General features: G+C 33.1%; 1 protein-coding gene across 6 annotated transcripts in view; it reads right to left on the bottom strand.

Annotated features, from left to right (window-relative positions):
- Positions 1–84: 84 nt before the first annotated feature.
- Positions 85–25,811, bottom strand: part of LOC118185560 (chondroitin sulfate N-acetylgalactosaminyltransferase 1-like) — a 230,042-nt gene continuing 204,315 nt past the window's right edge. For all 6 annotated transcript variants that reach the window (XM_085822686.1, XM_085822691.1, XM_085822689.1 and 3 more), the window contains 2 exons: positions 9,294–9,569; positions 85–2,171 (listed from right to left, as the gene is read on the bottom strand). In XM_085822686.1, the coding sequence (XP_085678812.1) occupies positions 780–2,171; positions 9,294–9,569 (1,668 nt within the window). In that variant the 3' untranslated portion in view covers positions 85–779. The remainder of the gene's footprint in view (positions 2,172–9,293; positions 9,570–25,811) is intronic.

Below are 25,811 nucleotides of genomic sequence, written 5' to 3'. Positions count from 1 at the left end.
TTGTAATAAAGGAAAATTCTAAACACTAATTCAAAGCACTTTTCTATTTTATGTAGAAAGTCATGAAATAATATTTTATTCAGGTAAAAGTAAATAAATTAAACACTTTATTTAATAATCTTTGGAACTATGTAGATAACACACGTTGACTTTAGTTCTTTTTAATATTAATTAAAAATACCCATGTGCATAAGAAATTTAAATAAATATTAACCAACACGTTCTGCTTATGTGAAATAAGAGAATTCCACACAATGAATTTTTTTATGTCGAGTATTTAAACCAGCATTTCCAAACAAGTTTTCATTTTCCACTTGGAAGTCACTAAAACTATAAACAGTTCATTTAACAAGGCAAGTTTTACTTCAGTAGGTTTACCGTAAAGTCATTTTGTAACTTTCTAAGCATCGACAATTGTTACAATTATCTTCCATAAAAAATTCCATTTGAAAAAAAGTATTAATTATTTTTATTGCTATACACGTCTTCTTCAACGAATTTAATCTATCATCTTCTTGATCTTGTTTGGTAAAACGTAGCTTAAATATTCAACATAACACTGCGAAAGACCGTTGGAATTCATAGCATCTCATAATTGATCAGTTGCTATATATATCAAGTTTCTGATATGCAAATCTTCAAAGAAAGGCTTTGAATAAAAATATAAATATTTTTTTTTGCTTTTGCAAATCCCAAATTGTAGAACAAGCAGCATAAATAAATCACAAGTTTACGGCTGAGTAATATATGGAACCAAGATTCATCATCACAGAACTGACTCAGCGATGATCCAACTGAGCCCGAGAAGGCTTCTCTATCACATCGACAACGGTTCCGTCCACTGTTGAGGTACTCTGAGAATCCAAGATGCTCTGGTGTTTCTTCAGCTCATCGCCAAAAGCTAAAAGGCCTAGCTGGGCGTGGGAGGCTTCACCAAGGGCTCTAGACCTTAAGCAAGCACGGTATTGGTCAACCGACAAATCTGGATCACATACTTTTTCGTGCCACATATGGAAGATACCTGGATCGGTAGCTCTTACAACTACTAAATTGCTTCTTACATATTTTCGATACAGCATAACATCTTCTCCACCCCACCCGACAATGTCTTCATCAAAGCCTTTTACATTCATGAAGTCGCTTCGATATTGGCATGTCATCCCGAAACCGAAATCCCTCCAGAACCCTGAATCTCTGGAAATCGTTAGCTGATCTGCTTCTGATGGAGTCTCTTTACCTTGTAATGAGTAAACTAAAGAAGGATTATATAAGCTAAAGACGATAGGGTAGTAGACTTTCTTTGCTGGTGCTGCATTCAAACGGCAACGTTCCAGAAACCTGCTGGTAAAGACAATATCTACATCGCACAGGAATAGTAAGACATCTCCTTTTGACCAGTGCTGCACACCAACTTGTAGGCCTTTGCCCCTTGAAAATGTTTCATTTAAAGTCAGCAATTTTAGATTTCGGAATTTTGCCTCCCGGGATACTTTAGTCAGGATGACACGCACTTCATGAAGACCTTCATCTCCAAAATATACAACTGTAAGGAAGACTTTTTTATCATGCTTTATTGCAACTTTCACAAACCTGTCCATGAACGTCCTAAAAATGTCTATTCTACCTGAAAGGGGCAGAATAACATTAATAAGTTCTTTCGATGTTCGTACTCTTTCGTTTATTAGAGTTTGTACTGGGCCGAAAGGCCTCATAAGAACCACTCTGTGATAGACTCGAGACATATTCTTTTCTTTGAAGTACAATTCGTAATGGGAACCAGTCGTTGGCTCATTGCGAAACAAGCCCTCAGTGAAGTCATCCACAGTGTATCGCTGTTTACCCCTTTTGTCTCTGTTGATGACGTCCAAGGCTCTGACAAATACTTCAAGAAGGTCCTTACGTTTGTAACCGATAGGTTTCTCGACGACCCTTTTGCCAAGGCCAAGGGTGACAGGATAAACTCTTCCGAAAGTGAAATGGGTGAAAGGAACGATCTCGTACTCATTGTTCAGTTGTACGCCGTGTCGGATTTCGGCGGATGCGACTTGCTTTCTCAGATATTCTGAACATTCCAGAGAGCGTGCAGATTCTGCATCTCCATGAGATTTAGGATGAGGTTCTATGATAGGCACAGATACAGAATCCACGAAGGGCTTCTGCAAATCAGAAACCTGAAAGTTTAGAAAAAAATTACATGTAAAGATACAACTATTCAATAACATCAGCACAAGAACTCAAAGTAATTAACAAAATAATATTTTAGTTTCATACATAGCGTTACAAAATTATATTGCTTTCGTATGCGTACTCATATGCGCATATTACGTCATACAAATGTTTTATATGATGATAAATATCAGAAATTCATCCACAAAGTTTTACAAATTTTATACGTTAGTAAACAGAATGATTACTATATTTGTGAATAATATATTTAAACTTTACACATTGTTTAATTTTAATTACTGAAAGAAAAAAAATAGAAACGAAAAAAAAAATTTAATGAGATAAAAAAAAAAGAAATTGATTATTTTCAGATCAGTAAATTGCATTATATGAAGCCACTACGAAACGTTCTCATAAGCAAATATTCTGAACATTCAGTTTTTAAACTATTAATTCTGCACAAAATCTAAGAGTTTTTTATATAAATTTATATATCGTCTAAGTGTGTAGGTGATTATGGCAAAGCCTCGAGGGCTATCTGCCTAAGGGGAGGAATGCCTTCTTTGAGGACTTTCTAAGGGAAACTGGCTCGTATACACGTTACACATGGGTAAAACCACGAAAACGCCCATGCAGCCAGCCCGTTCGCGGGACTCGAACATCGGACCGAACTACCAGTGTTCAGCGACTTTACCGCTCGGCCGCTGGTGGGCTATATCGTTTAAGAGTTTTTGTCTACTGTCAGTTAGCGTATTTCTAAATTTTTCTATTCGTCTGTCAAGCTCAGACTGTATAATTTAGATAAAACTGAGCTGTATGAATTTGTAGCCTTTTTCCTGTTACCTCTGAAGTATCGAGATACGTTAATTGTTAAACAATCAACCTAATTCGCGGGAGAGGGGGAGGCATCTTAAAACCGTATTTCGTATTCTAAGATACATAATCGACTATAAGATGCACCCCTTGATATCAGTATCATCAAAAGGGAGGAAAAAGGAATTTTTTTCATGAGGAAATAAAATGCTAATGCAACATATTTCAAATATTTTTTAATGATCGAGCTTAATTTAGTAACAATAATAATAATATTCACATTTAAATTAACAATTTAGGAATTTGTTGCTTAACAATTCTTAAAAGTCAGATTGGAAGAGACACCTAGGGTTTAAAGGATACTAATATGAGAAAAAAAGATATATCTCAGAATTTAAAAAATACTCTAATGATTATGAAAATACACATATTAATGTACCGTTACAAGTGCCCCTTCCAAATTTTTGCGATAAAAATATTCAATTAGCCCTCATGGAAAATGAGCCACGTTTAAGGATACTTTTTTTCTAGAAGATAGCACTAAATAAGTGAGAATTCAGATCAAGACAGGTTAACAGGTAATACGTCAGAAACATAACCAAAGCCATATTGATGCAATACCAGGGCTCTCTTGTTACGCTCTTCGTGTCTCAAGACAATGCTAATTTTGTGCTAAGAATGCAGCTTCAATGCTCTAAACTCACAATCATTTATTTGTATTACAGTTAGTAACATGTGCCGTCAGATTTCCTTCTAATATGACAATTCTTTCATTATGCTTGTAGATACCGTCATATAAAAACAGAAGTAAAAAATTGTCTGACAGTGACACTCAGAATGTGTTTTTGATTGTTCGAGACTTAAATTCAGTCTTACTACTACAGGGCATCTCAATTAATGAATCTTTCAAAGATGGGATTCGAATGGTTTACGCAGAGTAGATTGCTTGAATTGACCACAGTTTGATGCCCAGATGTCAGTTTCGTTATGATATGGTATTTGTAAGAAAGAATGACATGAATACAATGAATAAAAATTTCAGAACATGTGTGTTATATTTTAAGAGTTTGTAGGGATTTATATTTATTTTAACTAATAACTTAAAGTTTTATTTTTAACTTTCCTACAAGCCTTCATTCCCCTAATTGTCTGTGCCAGAATAGGTAATTGAAGAAAGTAGTTAAAAGCCAAGGTTTGGTAGGAGAAAAGAAAGAGTTATGCACTAGCTGCCGTCTCTGCCGTAGGTACGTTTGCTTATTGCTGGTCCAAGTGGCTTAATTGCATTTATCTGCTGCCGCTAGCTTCGAAGGGGGTTTAAGTTACGAGACCTCGATGAGCCCTGTAGTCTAGGTCTATCGTTTGTTCATATCTTCACATTTTAGTTAATAGAAATTATGTGACTTCCCAAGCAGAAGCGAAGTTTGTTAGCGTCAAGTTGACGCATTGTAAGTTTTCAAAAGATTTAATAAAGGGTATTTTAACCCTTCTCTTGTGTAGTTTCCTGCTACTCCAGTTTCAGATAGAAGTTCACACATTTGGACTCTACAAGTTAAATCAGCTTTATAAAATCATGGCTTCTGCTAATCATGGTATTTGTAAGAATTTATATGGTTAATTTAAAAACAAATTCACGGTACCCGGTATTGTCTTAACGGAAAAGTAACATTATTAGATTAATTAACAAAACTGTTTTTACTCCTATTATATTACATGGTGTTGGGGCTTCGGGTTCCAGGGTCGCGGACCAGCAACGAATCAAATAAACTAGATGCAATACAACTACCCTGGCTGCTGCTTCTGACCAAATGCTTTAAAACCATCTCTCGACAGAAGTCATTAGCATATTAGCCGATAAGTCGCCCCTCTCGATATTTTATTCTTTTTATTATGATAAATTTAAATTACGCTCACAAAATTTTGATTTTATTACTTACAGAAGTTTTGATGCATGTAATATATCTTTTTATGTCTTTAATTTTAGTAGTATACATCCTGCATTAAGAAAAGCGCTCGGATATTCAAACATAAAAAACAATTGTTATTAGTTAAATCAAGGATTTCTACTATGATTGCTGGAAAGAAAAATGGAAGATTTTGGGAAAAAGGGAGGATTTTTTGTTGAACTTTGAAGTTTCTAAAAATATGAGAATGTTATGTGATTTTGACTACCATCAAATAATTACTGAACACAGGCGCTTCCCGGTGTACCTGAAAAGATTTAATTTACACAATATTAGTTTTTGTAATGCTAAAGGCAATGCACGCCATTTCTTTGAAGACTACGTATTATTGCAACATGTTAGGGAAAACATGGTAACATAAAGGAATTCTACTGCCGCAATAAAGAGTTTAGATTTGCAAAGGAGTTGATAAACTTTATAAATGGCAATAGAATAATACTGAGAATTTTGGTTTAATGCTGAGTGTATTTCTGTTTTAATCTTTTAGCTGTATTTTTGTTTGTCTGTGTTGGGTGTGCTGCGTTAACCATCAAGCCGATTATTATAGGACAGGGGGGTTGCACCACACTGGTATATTGCATTACATTACATTACTCGGTATTGACTTACATTTGAAAAAATGTGCATATTTTTCGCATCTGATTCTCGATAAGCAAAAAAGAAAAGGACGCTAGAAAATTGAAAGTGATGAAAACAAAGCGAAGAAATATATTATAGAATATTTTAGCTATGGCAGCTAAGATTATTTTTATTGATGCAACATTAATAAAAACAATTGCATGTTCGCCTCAGAAAACTTTAAACGTTTTTAATTAGCCTTTTGGAAAAAAACTTTATTCTAATTTATTAAATTCAAATTTAGAAAATTGTTGCTACATTTTAATTTATTGACTGGATAAATTTAGAAAAGTAATACATTTCCCTCGAGCATGGAAACATTTATTTTCTTCTTTTAGTTACAGAGAAACTTAAAAACTTTATTAATTAAAGTCACTTTGAATCTTCAACAAATAAAGTTACATAAAGTGAACTTTGTTCTTTAAAGTTATATTAAACTTTGTTGAGCAAAGTTATTATTCTAATTTTTGAAAACATTAAAATTGATTTTGACCCTGCTTAATATCTATTTTAGTTCTATGAGTACAGAAATACAGATTTTAAGCTTAGAACATGTCATAAACTCATAGTATCTCGAATATTGCTTAAACAGTAATCTATCTATATATATAAAGAAGAAAGTCTTTTTGTTTGTTCGCTAATAACTAAGTAACTACTATAGCTATCGTTACCAAACTTTCCATAATTCTTTTCTGGGTCCTGGGAAAGGTCGACGTCCACTTTTTTCCGAAACAAAAGTAGCTAAAATCAGAGATGTTAATTAAAAACTCTAAAAACGCTGATTTTCGCCCCCATTTTACCGAGTGGCAACCGTCTTGTACGCTGGAGATAAAAATCTGCTTTATTTCAAGACTATAATTTGATTTATTTCAAGACTTGTTGCCACTGCTCGCTTAAAATCGTTTAAGTTTAATCGAGTTTCTTAATAAAAAATTACTAAGTTTTATGATGAAATAAAAATAACATTGCCAAATATTAAATAAATTATTCCCGATTCCAAAAATTCGTGGGAAACCAGTTCGACTATTGCCATCTTTGTAGGACTTTAATAGCCAAAATATTAATTAAAAACTCTGAAACCGCTATTTTTCGCACTCATTTTTCCGAGTGGCAACAGTCTCGAGCCTTAGAGATAAAAATCCTTTGTTTCGAAATGTGTTGTTACTGCTCGCTTAAATCATAGGGTTTTTTTAATCAAAATTTTGTAAGTTTTACAAAATCTGTATATATAAAGAAGAATATCTGTTTGTGTGTTTATTTATTTGTTCGCGTTATTGATTTCTGATCAATTATGATCAGTTTTTTTGCCACATTTAATCGACTAAAATTGAATATAGGTGAAATATTGGATGGAACTTGAGCTTCAACGACCATCTGATTAGAAAGACGAAAATCATTAAAACTGCATGCCGTTGTTGCTGATATAATGAGAGAGCCTATTTTTCTATCGAAATTTTTTTATGCAGGTTCCGTATTGCATCAGACTGAAACATATATGATTATGAATCGTATTTTTTGCATCATTAGAGAAAGATTACAGGGGTATCGTTCTCTCTGTTGTTAGATGTATTGCTCTTAATCTAACTTAACTGGCATCGGGTACTTTCGCTAGTCTTTTATAATATTCAAGTACTTTTAATAATGATTAACATGACAATATTTTTATTTATAACTGTATTCAACTCCGAAAGTTATTATAACTGTTATTCCTTTAATGAAAAAGAAACAAATAATTTTCTTACTGATAATTTATAAAAGATGGTTTTGACTAGGATTCAAAGATTATGTTATACACGTAGAACATAAGATTAATCATTGAAATATCTGTTCAGCCAGTGTACAGTATCAGGTATTGAAGTCGAAAAAAATGAATGCAAGGACAAATTACGGAACTATCAAAACTAAAGTTCATTTTTTAAATTAAAATTTGAATTTTATTTGAGAGTAGAAGTTTAGTTTAACTATTGGTAACTGTAGATTATTATTTTTATTCAATCAGTGAAAAATATGGGCTGCATTTTGTTGCAGCAAAAGAACGGCTCTATGAAGAGCTCTACGAGATAAAGTAATGAAAAATATTTTCTCTTTTCAGATCCTGCTAGAGATTGATTAAACTCTCTGAGTATCAAAAAGAGAAAAAAATTAATACTGATTATTTTGTGCAACTCTTGAATGGGAACCTAAAGTGATTTTATACCTTAGATTTCAATAACAACTAACTGAAGATTTTTGATTTAACCGCACTTCTTTCCTTATAGTAATGAGTTCTAAATTCAGCATTTTGACGTAAGTCATAAAGACTTCATTTTAAATCTAAAGAAAATATTGATGAGCATTTAGAAGTTTTCTCATTGACAGTTCAATATTTTATGTGAAATATGTTTCATGTGTTGTAATTATAGAGTCATTAGGATGTTCTGGAGGCAGGAGTACATGAAAAATGTGCAAAGACCTTGCCGGGACTAGACCTGAATCTCTCGAATATGCGCCGAGTGTGTTACCATTACACAACAAAGGCATGTAGAAAGAAGGGATAAAATACCTTATATACTTCCCCTTTTAAAGAGCGACTGGGGGGTTAGGGGACACAGCCGCCAAATCCTGGTGGCGAAGAATCATCATCCACTACCAGTCGAATACAGTTATAAATAAAAATTCAGGTTTAAATGAATACAGTTGTAATGTTGCGCGCTTCCAACCTGCACGCAGCAATAGTGGTGACTGCTGAGAACTGGAAAGTAGACAAAGTCTTGAGAAGGGCTTAAATCCCTTTTTATTCAACTTTAGAATTTACAAATGCGTGCTCTTGACGCTCACACACTACGGCGACCCGGCGGTAAAATAAAAATAAGAAACTAAAAAAAAGGAATAGTAATAAGTGACTAACTACGAGGCTCTCTAAGCGTAACTAACCTCACCGCGTTCTAAGATACCGCTGATAATTCAGCAAACTTCTGAATATTACGTTGAAAGATTAACAATCTGCCGAGGCAAGCACACAGGCCGAAACGCGTGGTTCTTCAATTTCTAACTAGCCACCTCCACGCTCGTGAAGCAAGAAAAGCACCCTTCTGAACTCGTTTCACTTCTATTTAACTCAGATTACTTCCGCTGACAATTTGAATCCTTGCGCGTTCTACTAAAATTTACACACACTGGCATTGGCAATTCCAGGGGAAAGTAAGGCTTGACAGGAAAGATAGTTTAAACTTAAAATAAATGTTAGTTAAAATAAATATAAACCCTACACAGTTATAAATTACGTTGAGTTGCATACAGTTATAAATAAAAATATTTTCATTTTAGATTGGGGCGATACTGTAGAGTATTATTACTTTTTGGTAGCAAGAGTACATGAAAAACGAGGAATGCCCTCGCCGGGGCTCGAACGTGGACCTCTCGAATACGTGCCGAGTGTGATACTGTTACACCACGAAGATATACCGAAAAGAGGGAGAAAATACCTTGCATAATAAGCTTGGAGATATCGAAAATTTCTTGCGCATTGATTTTTGATAGACACCTTCGCAAAAATGTTAATAAAAGTACTTGTATTTTAATATAAGAGCGTTTATGTGCATGTTCCAAATATGAAAGTCAGCTGCCTCACGGCAGTCAAAAAGGAAAATTAGCCCACAGATTACATAAGCAATTACATTTCTGAAATTCATTATTACATTAAACGTCCAATAAGAAACAAACGATTTGAAAATTCAAGTTGTAGGAGTACTTCACCTTTTTCTTCAGATTCGAAATCTCGTCTTTTAGAGCTTTAATTTCAGATCTGTGCTCTTCCTCTCTCCTGTGCAAGAGGTCTAAATAGTAAGAGTCTGGCGACATGGACTGTTGGAGGAAGTCGTTGCTGAATTGGGAACTGGAAGACGTGGAGCGGAGTTCTTCATCCAATCTTAGCCCACACCGACCGATGAAGAGAAGGAAGACCAAGGAAAACGTTGTCAACAGCAACAGAGCACGAGTCACCAGTCTCATACTACTGGAAGTGTCCACCACCTAAAACCAAGAAGAAAATTAATGCTTTATCTTTTAAGACACAAATTGTAACAAGATTAACAAGCCAAAAATATGTGATGTAGTATTGTAAGGAATCGTTGCATTCTTCTGTGCGTGCTTTTATGGTGTATACGATTAACATATCCAATTAACAATGAAAACATCCATTTTTACTTCCTTGTACGAAGTAAAAAGAAAGTATTGTAATCGAGAAAAGTTTCAGGCAGCATATTTCAACGAAAATATCGCATTTTGACCTCTTTCAAATGCAATTTAACGCTGTATTTCCGTGATATCTGTATGTAAGGACAGAATAAAACACTCTTTTTCTCCAAAAAAAAATATATAAAACTGCTTTAAAATGAATTCTGAAAACAATTTTTCGTGGCGTCTGTACGAACGTACGTACGTATCTCGCATAACTCAAAAACGAGCAGCCTCAGAACGTTGCAATTTTGTATATAGGACTGCTACAACGTGTAGATGTGCACCTCGTATTGTGGTTGCAATCAGCCGCCGCACCGAACGTATATAAATATATTTATATATATATCCCACTCTGTTACCCGGCTCAGTGATCTCAGATTCTTTACTCTTATATGTGTGTAAATTGTACATTTTTTGCTTTAAAAATGATTGAATTATGTTGTTCTTATCTTCCGGTTAAGGTTTTTATGCCTTTAGTAAATCTGTATGGAATATTTTTAGAATTATCAACAATTTTGAAATTGTTTAAGTGCCGCTAAGCCTAATAATGTTTTTGATGGCGGCCATTGCTCTTGTTTACATTTGAAACAGCAGGATAGCGGGTTTGTTGCCAATCTAGAAACCTTAGCTTCGCAACAACAAAGATAACGCGTTCATTTATTATTTAAATCATGCGTAATCCTTTCTGGAATTTTTTCGAGGAAATAAGCGTTTAAGATTTACTTCCTAATTTTTAATACAGATATTTTGAGTTTTTATGTATTTTTGCCTTGTCGCGAAGTGAAAACTGAATTAATTGAATGAGAAATAGTCAATCGTCTGTGTAAAACTGTTTCTTTTTTGTTTTGTTTGCTTAATTTCTTTTATACATCGTTCTAGTTTTGTTATAGTATTTGAATAGAACATGTGGAAACGATTAGATAATTCTTTAAATAATATAAATTTTGTGCATTCTGAGTTATAATATGAATGAAATATAATACTGTTAAGTAAACCTAGCGCCAGAGTGTCGCTATGGTAAACAAAGTGAATTTTAAAGAATGCATTTATTCTATTGTGGTTTATGCGCTGTCGGCGAAGTAGGTTTAATTCAATCTAATAAGTTTAAATAAAATGCAAGAAAAAATGCGTATAATTTAATATACCGTACAAGGAAGTCATGTGGTGTACACATCAGATTTTTTTAATACAGAAAGGAAGCAGTTGATTTTTCTTGTTTCTTCTCCGAAAAATTTAATAGCAGTCTCTGACAAAACTATTTTAACAGGCGATAACTGCGAATGTTTTTAGGAGTTGTATGGAATCATCCTAATAATGTGTAGTATAGTTTCTTTTCAAGAGATGACATTATTCAGCTGAATGTAAAATGAATTTGTGAGGTAAGGTATAAAATCAAAATGGCTGGGGCACAGTTCTCGTTTGAGAATGGTAGAGTATTTTAAAATGACATTTCAAGTTTGAGAACATTGCTGAAGTGCAATTTCAATCTGGCTCGTTTTATGGTAAGTAAGTTGAAAGATCCTGTACAGCAAAGAGTCCTTTTCATTAGTAGGAGCTTTTCATCATCAGTTTGTTGGAAAGTTTTACACGTTTGCCATAATTATATGAGGCACATTTGCATAGGAGATAGGGGTTAGCGGTACAAGTATAGTGTGCGTAGATACGAATATTCAAAGATACCTGGTAGGGTCAAGAAGTTTTTAAAGTTCAAACCACTTCATGTAAGGCCTTTAGAACTTTATTTATGGGAGACAATAATCGATATCGTGTACTGTAAAATTATAAAATATTTATCCCGCCTTCTTAGCATGCCTTCGTGGTATAATGCTCAGCACGCTCGACGCGTATTCGAGAGTAGTGTCTGCATTTTACGCTCCCTAAACGAGAGCCTTGCCCCAGGAGTGTGATTGACTTTCACAAGAACTTCTCAGCTGCCTCCTGTCGTCACCACCGGAAAAACAAGGCCTCCCTTCTGCTGCGAGTGACGTCAGTCAGCCAGGGACTAGTAGGCATAACAAACCGTCACCGCTCCTTTCAGCAGTAACGTCAACGTGCAAGCATGCTTGTAGTTTTAGCGGGAAATTTCTATATTTCATAAAACATTTAATAATATTTCATTTGTTAATAATCTGTTGAAGGATGGTTTATACTTGTTGTGTTCCTAACTGCAGAGGAAACTATCCAAACACTGAAAAAGTACAGATGTTTTCTATACCCAAATCGGATTCGTTGCGCAGAAAATGGCTCCGTGCAATTCACCGGCAGAATTTCATCCCATCAAATCATTCTAAGGTACGTACAATCAATTTTTTAAATTTATGATTTATTTCGCGATCAAAAATTAGGCCTTATTGTTGCTTTTTTTATACTAATTAAACTTCTATATATGATATTGTTGTTATAAACTTAATTTGAATTCTATAAAATCTGAAATTAATTATCCTGATACATAAATCAACAAATAATACAGTTCGTCATTAATTCTAAAGCATTTAAATCTGTAATGAAATTTAGTGAGATATTATTTAAAGTACAATATTTAAGTTAATATTAGGTAAGCAAAAACTTTCTAGAATATCAGCTGAATTTCAGTATACATACACATCATTCCAGTACATAATGTGTAGAGTATGTCTTGAAGTACTAGGTAGATGAATTTTAGCTAGTATTTTTCAGGTTCCAAAATTTATTTCTGAATGGAAATCTGTATTTTCATTTTACATTTAAATTATTTGTAAGATTTTTCTTATGAATCTACAATGATACTCAATACTGAATTTTTCATTCTTTTTAGGTTTGTGAGAAACATTTTGTCGAATCAGATATTGAAAGAACAGTCGAACATTTTGATGAGAAAAAAGGAACTTCAATAAAAATTAATTTAATTCATCCAAGGCTTCGAAAGGATGCTGTACCTTCACAGCTGCCTGGCTGTCCAAAATATTTATCAGGTAAATCTTCAACATCAAGAGAAAGTGCCGATGATAGAAGAGTTCGAATTGATAGAAACAATATACAGAGTGCTCTTGCTGCAAGCATAACCAGTAAAGAAATTTACGACAGAAAAAAATGTTTTTACTCGTTTTCTGAATTTTTATCGTGCATAAAGTCTGAGAATGTTCCTGATGCTTGGACAGTTATTTTCAAAGACGGTAAAGTTGTTTTTCTTATTATTGATACTGAGTCTGTACCGATTATTGAAGCTTCAGTAGTAGTGGCAGAAAATTTAATGTGTCATGTTTTTATCGGTAAATCAGAATTAAAAATAATAGATAACGAAGTGTTTCCTAAAGTAATAAATAATATAAATAGCTTGTTTGAAGTTTTAGACTTTGTATTGAATATTTCTAAACCACAAAATGAAAATTTATTTTCCAATGTTATAAAAACAGCTATTACTCTATTGAAAACTGTTAAGACTGATGATAGTGATAAACAACAAACTGTTGAATTCATTACAGAACAACTGTCCAATCTTATTTGTAAAAAGGAATGCATACGTTATTCATCACATATGTATGTTTTCTTCGTTATTTTATATTCCATTTCTCCCCATGCATATAAATTTTTTAGAAGTTCATGCAATATCATTATGCCACATCCAAGAACAATTTACAGAATATTTTCTGGATTTAATACTAATCCCATTAAAGAGCAGTCTGATGAAAACTTCTTATCTTTCATAAAACAAAAAGCAGATGGCTTGAATTCAGAAGACCTTATAATTACATTAATGTTGGATGAAATACACATAAAACCATACATAGACTATAAGGGAGGAAATGTTGTTGGTATGGCATATAACAGTAATAGTGTTGCAAATACAGCATATGTATTCATGATACAAAGTTTATTATCATCATTTAAAGAAGTTGTACATATATTGCCCATTAAAAGAATCCAAGCTGAAGACCTTTTTTCAGTTTTAAAGAAAACAATAATTGGTTTACATAGTTTAGGGTTTAAAGTTGTGTGTGTTGTCAGTGATAATAATGCTATAAACAGAAAAGCAATGTCTTTTTTTTCTTCCCCACCCCAGTTAAGTATTGTTTATCAACACCCATGTAATAAAAGTGATCCTTTGTTTTTTATCATCGATTCTGTTCATATCTTTAAAAGTATAAGAAATAACTGGTTGAATCAAAAAAATTGTGAACAAGCATTTTATTATTCTGATTTTGATGATTTTGAGAAATTACCATTATCCACTGCCTCATTTAAATCACTAAAACAGCTTTATGAAATTAAGTCAAATTCTTTAGTAAAATATGCATATGGATTATCCTTAAAATCCCTCAACCCATCAAACTTGGAGAGACAAAATGTCAAACTTGTTAACAGTATTTTTAACAATTATGTTATTGTTGCTCTTTCTACCATTGGCAAGGAGAATAATATTTTAAATTATGCTAGTACTGCAAGTTTCATAGAACTAATTTATAACTGGTGGAATATTGTCAATGTTAAAACACCTTTGAAAGGTCAGAGGCTAAATGATCCATTGCAAATGCCAATATTGCCTAATAATTCTTTGAATGAAAAGTTTTTAAAAAGATTTCTGTTATGGTTAGATGTTTGGAAAGCTAATGCTCCCACAACTGGGACCTTTACAAAAGAAACGCATTTAGCTGTTTCTCACACCACACATGGGTTATTAGAATTATCTAAGTATTGTTTTCATGAGTTAGGATTTAAATATTTTCTTGCAGGAAAGATACAGACAGATGCATTAGAAGAGCGATTTAGTAAATATCGCATGCTTGCTGGATCTCAATACCTAATATCAGTAAGACAAATTTTTGAAAGTGAATCAAAATTAAGAATGCAAAATTTTCAACCTTTATCTCTGAGATCAGTAGCACGTGGGAACATTTTAATCGACTGTATTGGAGAAGACTGTGTTACAGATGATAACTCAAATGTTTTAGACTTATGCTCAGAGTTCAATATTAATATTTCTGAAAATGATTTTCAAAATATTCAAAATGTGTTACCAGTCTTAACATATATATCCGGTTATTGCTCATATATGGCTGCAAAAACACTCGGATGTAATTCCTGCTTTAAATTAATTGTCCTTGACAAAAATCTAAAATTAAGTGCAAATTATAATTTTATACGAAATTTAGACAGAAATGAATTACTCTTCCCCTCAACAGATGTTGTTACTGCAGTAACTTATAATTATGTCGTAATACAAAAATTATTAAGCGAAGAAAATGAAAAAAAGTTTTTGAAGCAAAATAATCAAAGAAATATTGTTGTTGAATTATCGTCTACTATTATTGATGAATGTGATTTTTTCTTAGTCAATGAAACTTGTGATAATGGCCATTCCAATGACACTTTATTAAATATAATTTTAAGAACATCTACAAATTGTTTTTTAAAAAATTATTGTACTAAAAAAAATGATCACATGCCTGTAACAAAAAAGCGAAAACTGCAAACTGTGAAACTTAATGCTAATTAAATTTTCCATAAAAAACCATTTTCTTTGTTAATGGCTTTTTTTAAATGAGTATATATTATTGCAAATATCAGTTATGAATTCATTCTATATTACATGTACATAAAGTGCATTTATTATTCATTGCTCTGAGAAGCTGCAGTGCATTAAATAAAATATTATTAAAATTTTGTGTATTGTTTTTTTAACTTATTTTAATAATTAATACATTTATTAGCTTTTTCTCCATTCAATTTCTGTTCAGCTGGTTTCAAAATAATCAATTTTTTTTACTGCTTTCAGTAGAATCAGTTTTGTTTGGGTCTCGTCCCAAATAACACACACTAAATAAATTCGCTGGTTCGATTCTTTATTAATTCTCATAATTAATTACAATTAACTCATAGCTGTGACTAGCTCTCTTACACCGTCGATGGCGATTCTCAAACTCGTCTTTTCACATTACAGATGCGCATGCGTGGATTACATTACAGATGCGCAGGCGCGAACATGCCGCCCCGCGTTGCAATGCTTAGCATTCAACTATTGTAATTAAGATATAGCATTAAAAAAATTAAACAAGTATATCATAAACAATTTTGAATAAGTACTATTACATAAAAATCATTATTATAATTAGACATTTACCATATACATTAGCGTACAACTCAAAGCAATACAATAAATCATTAATGAAATTATTCACATTCAGATTTAAACATGTAGATAGTTCAGAATCAGCAAAGTTTTTAAGTTCATTACTGTCTTTTTCAGTAATTGCTTCAGGTATAACTCTTATAGGGTACTCATCCTTCATTAAGAAGTCAGGCCCGTTCCACCACAGTTGACTTAGTTGCAGTTTTTTGGCAGACACACCTCTAGATATGAGATCTGATGGGTTTTCTTCAGAAGCGATATGATGCCACTGTGCTATTTCAGTCAGATCCTGTATCTTTGAAATCCGGTTTGCAACAAATGTCTTGAGAAGGTGTGGCTCTTTGTTGATCCATGACAGCACAATCATAGAATCGGTCCAAAGGTGGATAGTAGTAAGCTCCAATTTTAATGATGATTTCACTCGATGCATCAGTTTAGCTAATAGCACTGCTGCACAAAGCTCAAGTCTTGGGATTGTAGTCTTCTTTAGGGGGGAGACACGCGATTTACTGCACACCAACCTCATTGATGTATGGTTTGTTGCTGATGTTGCTTTACAGTAGATAACTGCTCCATAGGCGGCCTCTGAGGCATCACAGAAACCATGTAATTCAATCTTGATTCTATCCGGTAATAAAATACATCTAGAGACTTCAATGTTGTTAATTAGCTGCAAGGTACTGGAGAATTCTTTCCATTCTTTAGCCTCCTTTTCTGGCAAAACATCATTCCAGTTCAATTTCAACAGCCATAATTTCTGCATAAATATTTTTGCTACAATTATAACTGGAGAAATAATACCCAATGGGTCAAAGATCCGAGATATGACGGATAACACTTGCCGTTTCGTAACCTTTACGTTGTCTTCGATTTTAACGTTGAAGCTCAAACAATCTTCTTTTGACTTCCATAAAATACCTAATGCTTTAGATTCTTCTGATTTACCAAAGGGATATGTTTTGTCGTTTGTTTGACACAGTTCAGTAGCATTACTACACCACTTATGGAGTAACATGCCTCCACTCTTCAAAATGCCTATTAACTGATTTTGAAGTTCTAACGCAGAACTTAACGACTCAGCTCCAGATAGAATATCGTCCATGTACATGTCTTCTCTCAGTACAGGCGCTGCTAAAGGAAATTTATCTCCTTCATCCTTTGACAGCTGAACAAGTGTTCTCATTGCTAAAAATGGTGCACTCACAGTTCCATAGGTAACGGTGGTTAGCTCAAAGTTTTTAACTGGCTTATCAATGCCTTCTTTCCATAAAATCCTTTGCAACTTCCACTGATCTGGATGGATAGAAATAGCTCGATACATCTTTTGTATATCAGCAGTGAAAGCAAAAATATATTTCCTGAATCTCAGCATAATTGAGAATAAATCATCTTGTATCACACCTCCATTATACTGTATAGAATTTAGAGAGTTTCCTTTGGTTGTCAAAGAAGAAGCGTTAAATACTACCCTCAAGGGAGTCGACTTACTTTTCTCTTCTCCCCTATATACTCCAATATGAGGAATGTAATATGAACCTCGTTCCTCCTCGCTTTCACTCACCTCAACCATATGTCCTAACTGTTGATATTCTTTTAAAAAATCTGAATATAATTTTAAATATTCGGGATTCTTTACTAAGCGTTTCCATAAGGAATTTAATTTACTCGTTGCAATTTGTTTAGAACTTCCTAAAGTGTCCGAATCCTCCTTTACGATATTATTTGCTTTCGGAAAGTGAATAGTTTTGTGGTGCCGTTTTTGACAAAAACAAGAATATTTCGATGGGCAATTTGATACTGAATGCATATGTAGACAGTTAAAACATAATTTATTAGATTTCACAACCTGTACTCTTTCTTGTACCGGTAATTTTAAATACGATGGGCATTTTGCCAATCCGTGATTCTCGTGGCATAAAATACAGTTCTCTGTTTTAACATCTGATAAAAACACTTTAGCTACACTTTTTGAGCTATTATACTTACGATTAACATGAGAATTCTCAGTAAGAGGTTTTCCTCGTGACGTGAAATATAAATCTATTTCTTTACCTAACTCACTAGGTGAAAACCATGAATCACCTTGCCTCACAGCAATGTGAGAAGCTGTTCCCGTATCTAAAGATTGGTATAACCTATCTGAAACTATTAGTTGTTTGAGGGTCTCGAAGTCAGTTACCTTCCTTAATTTTAAATAATAATCCCAAGTAGTTACTAAGCGAGAAGCAAACTGCACATGAGTTTCATGTGGTTGTTTAACAGTTTTTCTAAAGTTTTCTAAACACGAATATGGTGTTGGCTGAAACTCCTTCAGAACTACTTCTTTTACTCTTTCATAATTCGCGATATCCTTATCATGTAAATAGGTTATTATATTCGAAGCTTTGTCTCCTAACAGATTTAACAGAATTTCTGCTTTATAGTCCTCCGAAACATTTTTTGTAATAAACGCTCGTTCTAATGACGAAAAGAAAAATCCCCAACTCTCAGGCCGTATAGGAATTTTTACAGTTAAGGTTCTGATACTTTTTATTAATTGATCTAGTGACTCTGATTTTGTTTCGGTTTCGCTTACACCATCAAGTTTAGTTTCTGCTCTAAGCTTAGCCAACTCTAACTCATTCTTTGATCTCTCAAGTTTTATTTTTTCTAACTCGACAAGTTTTTGCTCTTCCTGTTTTCTATTTTCGATAATAGAGTTTGCTATCTCTTTTACTAAATCTTGTTTAGTTTTAAAAATTTCACTATTCTCAATAATATCAGTCAAATCTGCTATAGTCATTTTTTCGTCAACATTTAGATTTATTTCTAAGGCAATAAGCCTTAAATCTTCTTTTTTAGCACCCTTAAATAACATTGTTATTTATAACAGAACAAGCACAGAAAGTACAGAATTAACAAGAGAGGAATCACTTACCTCTGCAGTGATTCACTTTTGATGAATATCCATATCCAAAATCAGCGATATTCGTTGAAAAGAACAAGCTTGGAATACTGGCAAACACAAACACTCCTGTGTTCTCAAAAAACGAAACACTATTTATTCACGCTCCGGTCGACTACGACCAGATATGTTTGGGTCTCGTCCCAAATAACACACACTAAATAAATTCGCTGGTTCGATTCTTTATTAATTCTCATAATTAATTACAATTAACTCATAGCTGTGACTAGCTCTCTTACACCGTCGATGGCGATTCTCAAACTCGTCTTTTCACATTACAGATGCGCATGCGTGGATTACATTACAGATGCGCAGGCGCGAACAAGTTTTATATGCTATGTTCTGTACACATGAATAATGCACAAAATTTTACTTGCCCTTTTAAATTATTTTATGAAAAGCCTAATAATTCCTGTAAATGTTTATCAATGCTAAAAACAACAAAATTCTTAATAGACCAGTGTTTATGACCAGTGTTAAAACTTATAAATTTAATGTGGAAACAGTTTGATAATAATTAAAATGCAAGGGACATTTTAAATACCCAAAATTTTCAAAGATCATAAACGCAAGGAAATTGAACATAATTTCTCCTAGTTGCATAACTTGAAAACTGACTTATAAATGCTTTTATATTGTAGTATATCATTACACCATCACTAGCTTTTTCTAGGTTCTCTTGTTTTTGCTCAATTGGTTTCAACAGAATTAATTTTATATGCTGTGTCAAATTCTGTAGACAAATGAAAGTGCATAAATGTCACTTGCCATTACATTTCATATACTGCTAACCTAATTTAACTTACATTTCATATGCTAGACAATAACTTATAAATGCTTTGACACTATTAGATTCTAATTATTAGTTCTTTCTGAATTCAATATAATTAATTTTATATGGTATGCTATGTAAATAAACAACACAAGATACATCACCTTCTATTATTATTTCAAATATTGTTTATCTCATGTAGCTTAAGCTTATATGGTAGAGAATAATTTAAGCATCCTCATGCATTATAATATACCACTACTTCATTTATTAGCTTTTGTTAAATTAAGTTTTTTGTTTAATTGGTTTCAAAAGTAATAAATGCCGTACACAAACATTATTTTTCACGTTACTGCCTAAAAACTTGTTACTTTAGTTATTCTATATAGCAGTGTCAATAAAATATTAAGTGTAAATAATATACATCAAAGCTTATATTTATTAAATTTTATACAGCTTCTAATTTTCATTACATCATTTTGAATATGTTTTAATATTTAAGAAAAATGTTGTAATTAAATCAATAAAATATATTTTTGCTATTCTGTATAATATTTCATGTAAGAAATTGATTAAATTTTAGTCAGAAAAAATATAGCTAATTAAATATCTGAGTTTTCCATATCATCACCACCATAATGTAAAACTTACATTAGATGATCTATTGCTTGCAGATTTTTCTTGTTATGATTATGTCTAAGGACATGAATTTGTTTCATCTATATGCATATTTTGATTTAGATTTAACCATAGATTTTAAACATACAGCAAGCAAACTTCGTTACGGCGCTAATATAAACAAAGTTGAAAGCAGATGTTCTTGTCATTCAAGGGAAAAATAATGTACATATTGTCGTTCTTACAGTAAAAGCAAAATGAATTTGTTGGCTAACATGGTGGGAAAATGTATGGAAACCATTATGTGTCAGTCTTTTAAATGCTCTTTGAAATATTCATGCATACAGCGAAAATTCACCTGAACTTAAATTTTTTGAAGAATTTTATTTACTTACATTATTTTTTATTTTGGGGAATAAAAAATGAAATTTCTAATTTTTGAAGAAAATTCGCGCTGCCTAGAAGCTGCGAGCCCGTTTATTCCTTTACCCGCTACTAGTGACGTCACGATCGCAGTGACGAGGCCTTGTTTTTCCGGTGGTGACGCTCCTGTTCGATACACCGTCACGCTGCTCGACCCTTCTGTCTTCTGAGAGAACCGTACCCACCCCCCCATCAGACTTATTTTCAGTTAAAAAATCACAGCGTGGATTTGGGACGTAACTGAAATATGATCTTTATTGATAATTATGCGTAAATAAAATAGTTTTTGAATAGTAAATTTCTTTCTCTGTTATAAATGTGTATTCATACCAAGTTTTATTAAAATATGTTTTTTAGTTTTTCAGAAATTCGAAATAATGTACAAATTCTCTTAATTTTGCACATGCCTATATCATTAGAAAAAAAGGTTTGAATCCTGGTGAAGGCATCTTTCTCGCGACAATTTTCATCTTTCTCCTTTCCTAAATCTTAATAGTCTCTATAACGGTTTATTATAAGTATTTTACCAGAGTATGATATCTAACTAAAATGCAGACGTCTGAGTTTGTGTACTAAACCTTTAGAATTAACTAAAAACGGTTAAGTCCATTTCTAAAGTTAACATAAAATATGCTTTATTGACAAAACTATAATGACACTACTTTTCCGAATAACCAAAATGGCTACAGGCTTCTGCAACTATTATACTATTATTATTGCTTGCAAATTACAGGCTTTCTTTTTAACTCATGCTACAGTCTGAGACAGCTTGTTTCAAAGATAAATTGTACTCTAAACAAAAACAGAAAAAAGGCAATATTTTGTTTGACATAAACCTTGCTTCTTATCTATCTGCAATCTTTCTTAGCGCAATTATATCTTAATATGAGAAATATAATATAAATTTTATTTGATAACGCATACCACATTTTTCATGAAAAATTCTGTTATGAAGATGACAGTAAGATTATAACCAACGAGATTTGTATTAATAAGGGCAGCTGAAGCCAAACTGATACTTGTGTATTAGCAGGTAACCGCTAATACATCTCCAAAATTAACACCTCTGTATGCTGATTACTACAGACATCCAGCTATCTTATTAGTCCAAAGAGATTTGAATCCCGAAGGACTATTAGTTTCGTTTTGGCATTTTGCGTCGGACTCATAAACGTCGGTTCACTTTTCAAACTGTTGCCACAAAATGTTAGAGTCCTGCATTATATTTGAAGAAATTAAATAATGAAAAATCTGCATAAATGTATGTATATTTCTCGTATTGTGATAAAACAATGGTACATAGAGTCATCGAATTTTGAATAACGTAATCCTCCAACGAATATGAGCATGTGGAAGACCAAATTTGAAATTTGAAATTTGTTTTATGATCGATTTCCTATTTTTTAAAACTTTGACGAATTTTTGATTAACAAACTCAAGGATTTCAAAGCGAGCAAGGGCAACGTTGTGCAGAAAAAACATTTTTATCTCCGGCGCGTGAGTTTTTGTATCGGAAATTCTAAAGATATGCTCATTTTAAAACTATTTTGCGATATTCCTGTTGAATTGAATTTTATGGTTTAAGTACGAAGAACATGATGTTTAACAAATAAAGATAACGCACAAAACGTTAAAAAAACGTAATTTAATTTGGACGTAATTTAAAATCTGAAACATTTCAGATTTTTTTTTATGTTAATTCTTTTCCGTTCCTTTTGTTTCTTTTCTACTTTTTTTTTGGTCTACCGCACCAGAATGTGCCGATCTGTTGTTTATTGGGTCATATTTGCATTCCCAGCATGCAACAGCTGGGTTGTGACGTAAACGCCTCAGCTTGACGACTTAGTAAGGCTTAAAAATTATTTTATGTATTGAATATGTTTATATATTTTTATTTCTGAAACCCCGCAACTAGAAAACAAACTATAGCTAGTTTCTATTAAATTTGAAATGCACTATAATACGTAATTTTTAATAAATCTTTTAGTTCACTTTTACTTTTCTGCCAGTTTTCTTGGATTTTAAAATTTTACTTAAAAGCGAAGACAAGATTTCGCCCAAAGCGCAGAATGTTAAACATCTGTAGTCCAGTAACTAAATAGGTTTAACCTTACAGATTATTGGTTTGATTTGGTTTATTTGTTTATGGTAAAGCACTCGAAGGCTATCTATCTGGCTAAGGGAAGGGGCGCCGACTTTCTAAGCATGTATGTGACTACGGCAAAGACTCTAAGGTTATCTGCTTAAGGAAAGGTATGCCTTCCTGGAGGATTTTCTAAGGCAAACTGGCTCGTGTACACGTTACACAAGAGGTAAATCACGAAAACGCCCTTGTAGTCAGCTCGTTTGCGGGATTCGAACCTTGGACCTGAATTACCAGTGTTCAGCTACTTTACCGCTAGGGGCCCCTCATTGGTTAAATGAAGAGAGATGTTTTTTAATTTCGAAACTAAAACTGACCTTTTTTGCTAACATCGCTTATATAATAAGAAGGTGAAATGAGTCTTTGGTTCTTATAGAGAAAACCTAAAATTCCACATTAAGCCGGTTGAGAAAAATGACATTTAGTTTTTATTACAAATAAGACTGGCTGCATTGCATTTTTTCCGAATCATAGTCTGCAACGGTTTGGCTATTAAGATATGATAAAGAACTATCTACCCAAAGAGAGGAATGCCTCCATGGATGATCTACTAAGGCCAACTTAGCCGTTTCATCAACTAGAACGTTGACCAAGGTGCACCACCCTTGTAACCGATCCGACACCTGCAATAAATGGGGATAGACAATTAACGTTCGTCTGCTGTCTTTGAGATTCATGCAGTCGGCTCTCTTGCCACTATGCGGAAAAGAGTGGCGTTATCAAACATGTTTAGTTTTCCTTAAAAGCATACATGTGAAATTATCTTCTGATGAAAGTAGAATAATCCATGTTCTAGTAGTAGAATATGGATAGTAATAAATTTTTAATAGAACAGTCCATGTTCTACTTGAAATCAAGAAGGGAAGAATAATCAAGAACACAAGAATTTGAACACAAGGCCCACCAGCGGCCGAGCGATAAAAGCTTCCGAACACCTGTCTGGAGATCGAGTCCCGGCAAACGGGCTGTCTGCTTGGGCGTTTTCGTGGTTTTCCCCATATATAACATGGATATGAGCCAGTTTTCGGTAAAAGTTTAAAATTGGGTGCCCCTTGTTTATTGGCGATTCTTTTTCGACGCCAAGATCGGCGCCAGGAAGTCACAATTTCAAGATGGCCGCTACACGAAACCAAAATAAGAAGTCGAAGAATTGCATAAGATCTGTGTCCATGTACACATCAATCTGTTTTTACTTAAAAAAACATCCTAGAATTGCACAAACTATGCACTGCGCACTGTCTTAAATATGTCCATGTACATGTCAATCTATTTTCATTTAAATAAAATCGGGAAGCTAAAACAATCGTGGTAACCAGAAGTGAGGTTTCATCACCAAATTTTTTTTTTAAATGTCGCCAATCGAAGGGGCACCCAATTCTACACTAAAGCCCAGTTTTCTTTAGAAATACCTCCACGGGGCATCCCTCCTTTTTCCGTGTAGTGCCTGAGGGCGGAGCATGTAATAAGTACGTAAAAAAACCATATTTTATCGAAATTTAAAAGTTATGAACTGTTTCTATTTCTTTGAATTCTTTTAACAGTCGAATTTAAAAAAGGCATGTCATAAGCTTTGAATTCGACAAAGAAATAAGCCACAATTAATATATTAAAAGGAAGGAGCAAAATTTTATCATAATGGATTTCTTGTCTTGAAAGTGAAAAAAAAGTTACGACTTCGGAACCACCTCCAAGCTTGTATATCACCAAGGAGTGCATGCCCACATAAAACGCAAAAAGAAGCGTTTGACCGTTTTCCTGAAGTCATTACATTACCATAAAATGCGAATTGTAGGAAATGCGGCCACAGGAATAAAGCGATATTCGTTGCTCCTAAGCTAATACGAGCCACAGCCTTGAGAAGTGGACATTACGTTTCTTTCCAAATAAACTCTTTTACGATGTACTTTTTCTTGCTTGAGTAACAATTTTAGTCTCAGAAGTCGAAGTTCTTCGCTTTTCTTACTTTAAGACATTTTAACTGCTACAGATTCCGAGTTAAAGAAAGTAGATTCAGACTTTACTTAACGGTGGGGATGCATCCTTTCAAGATGGAATCGCCACATCTATTAAAGTTACTGAAATCATTAATATGTTACATTAGCACATATTCATAATTAATAAAACGTCCTAAAAACAGCATACCAAATATAAAATTCGGGAGTTTTTTGAATGAAATAAGAAGAATATTTCGCAGATACAAAAATGATTCTAAAATGATTAAAGTATACCAAAAGAAGATTCGAAGGTTTTTTTCAATAATAGGCATCATTAAAAATGTCTGCTACGAAAGAAGTTTAAACGTCTGATGTGGACATCACATGATTACCTTGTACGGCCTATTAAATTATACACATTTGTTTTGGCTGCACTTTATTTAAATTTATTTCCTCGAGTTTCATTAGAGACTTATTTGTCATTCAATTAGTTAATCTCACTTCGCAGCAAGGCAAAAATACATAAAAACTCAAAACAGCTTCATTAAAAATTATCAAATACAGAAAAACATAAAACACCAAATACAGTTAAAACAGCTAACAATTTTTTTTTTTACAGTTAAAAGTTTAGAGTTTCTACAGCGGTTTAAAAGGCAGATTTTTCGGTGCACAAAACTAAAAGTTTAGTTTTGCTCCCACTCGGCAAAAAGACAAAGTATAGAAACTAACTTAATTTACTATTCAGCTAGAAGTTTAAAATGTAAACAACTTCGTTAGACTTAGTTGAACTTAAACGACTTTTAAATTGTTGTAGATTAACTAAAGGCATAAAATCCTCAACCGGAACATAGGAAGAATATAATTCAATCAATTTAAAGTAAAAAATCTGATGTGTACACCACATGACTTCCTCGTACGGAATATTAAATTATACGCATTTTTTCTTGCATTTCATTTAAACTTATTAGATTGAATTAAACCTACTTCGCCGACAGCGCATAAACTACAATAGAATAAATGCATTCTTTAAAATTCACTTTGTTTACCATAGCGACACTCTGGCGCTAGGTTTACTTAACAGTATTATATTTCGTT

The sequence above is a fragment of the Stegodyphus dumicola genome, chromosome 8, assembly GCF_044657685.1.
Source record: "Stegodyphus dumicola isolate Sdum_Otavi_A_Nest chromosome 8, ASM4465768v1".
Taxonomy (NCBI): domain Eukaryota; kingdom Metazoa; phylum Arthropoda; class Arachnida; order Araneae; family Eresidae; genus Stegodyphus; species Stegodyphus dumicola.
Note: the sequence above shows the minus strand (reverse complement) of the source record. Positions and strands in the feature narration are given on the sequence as shown.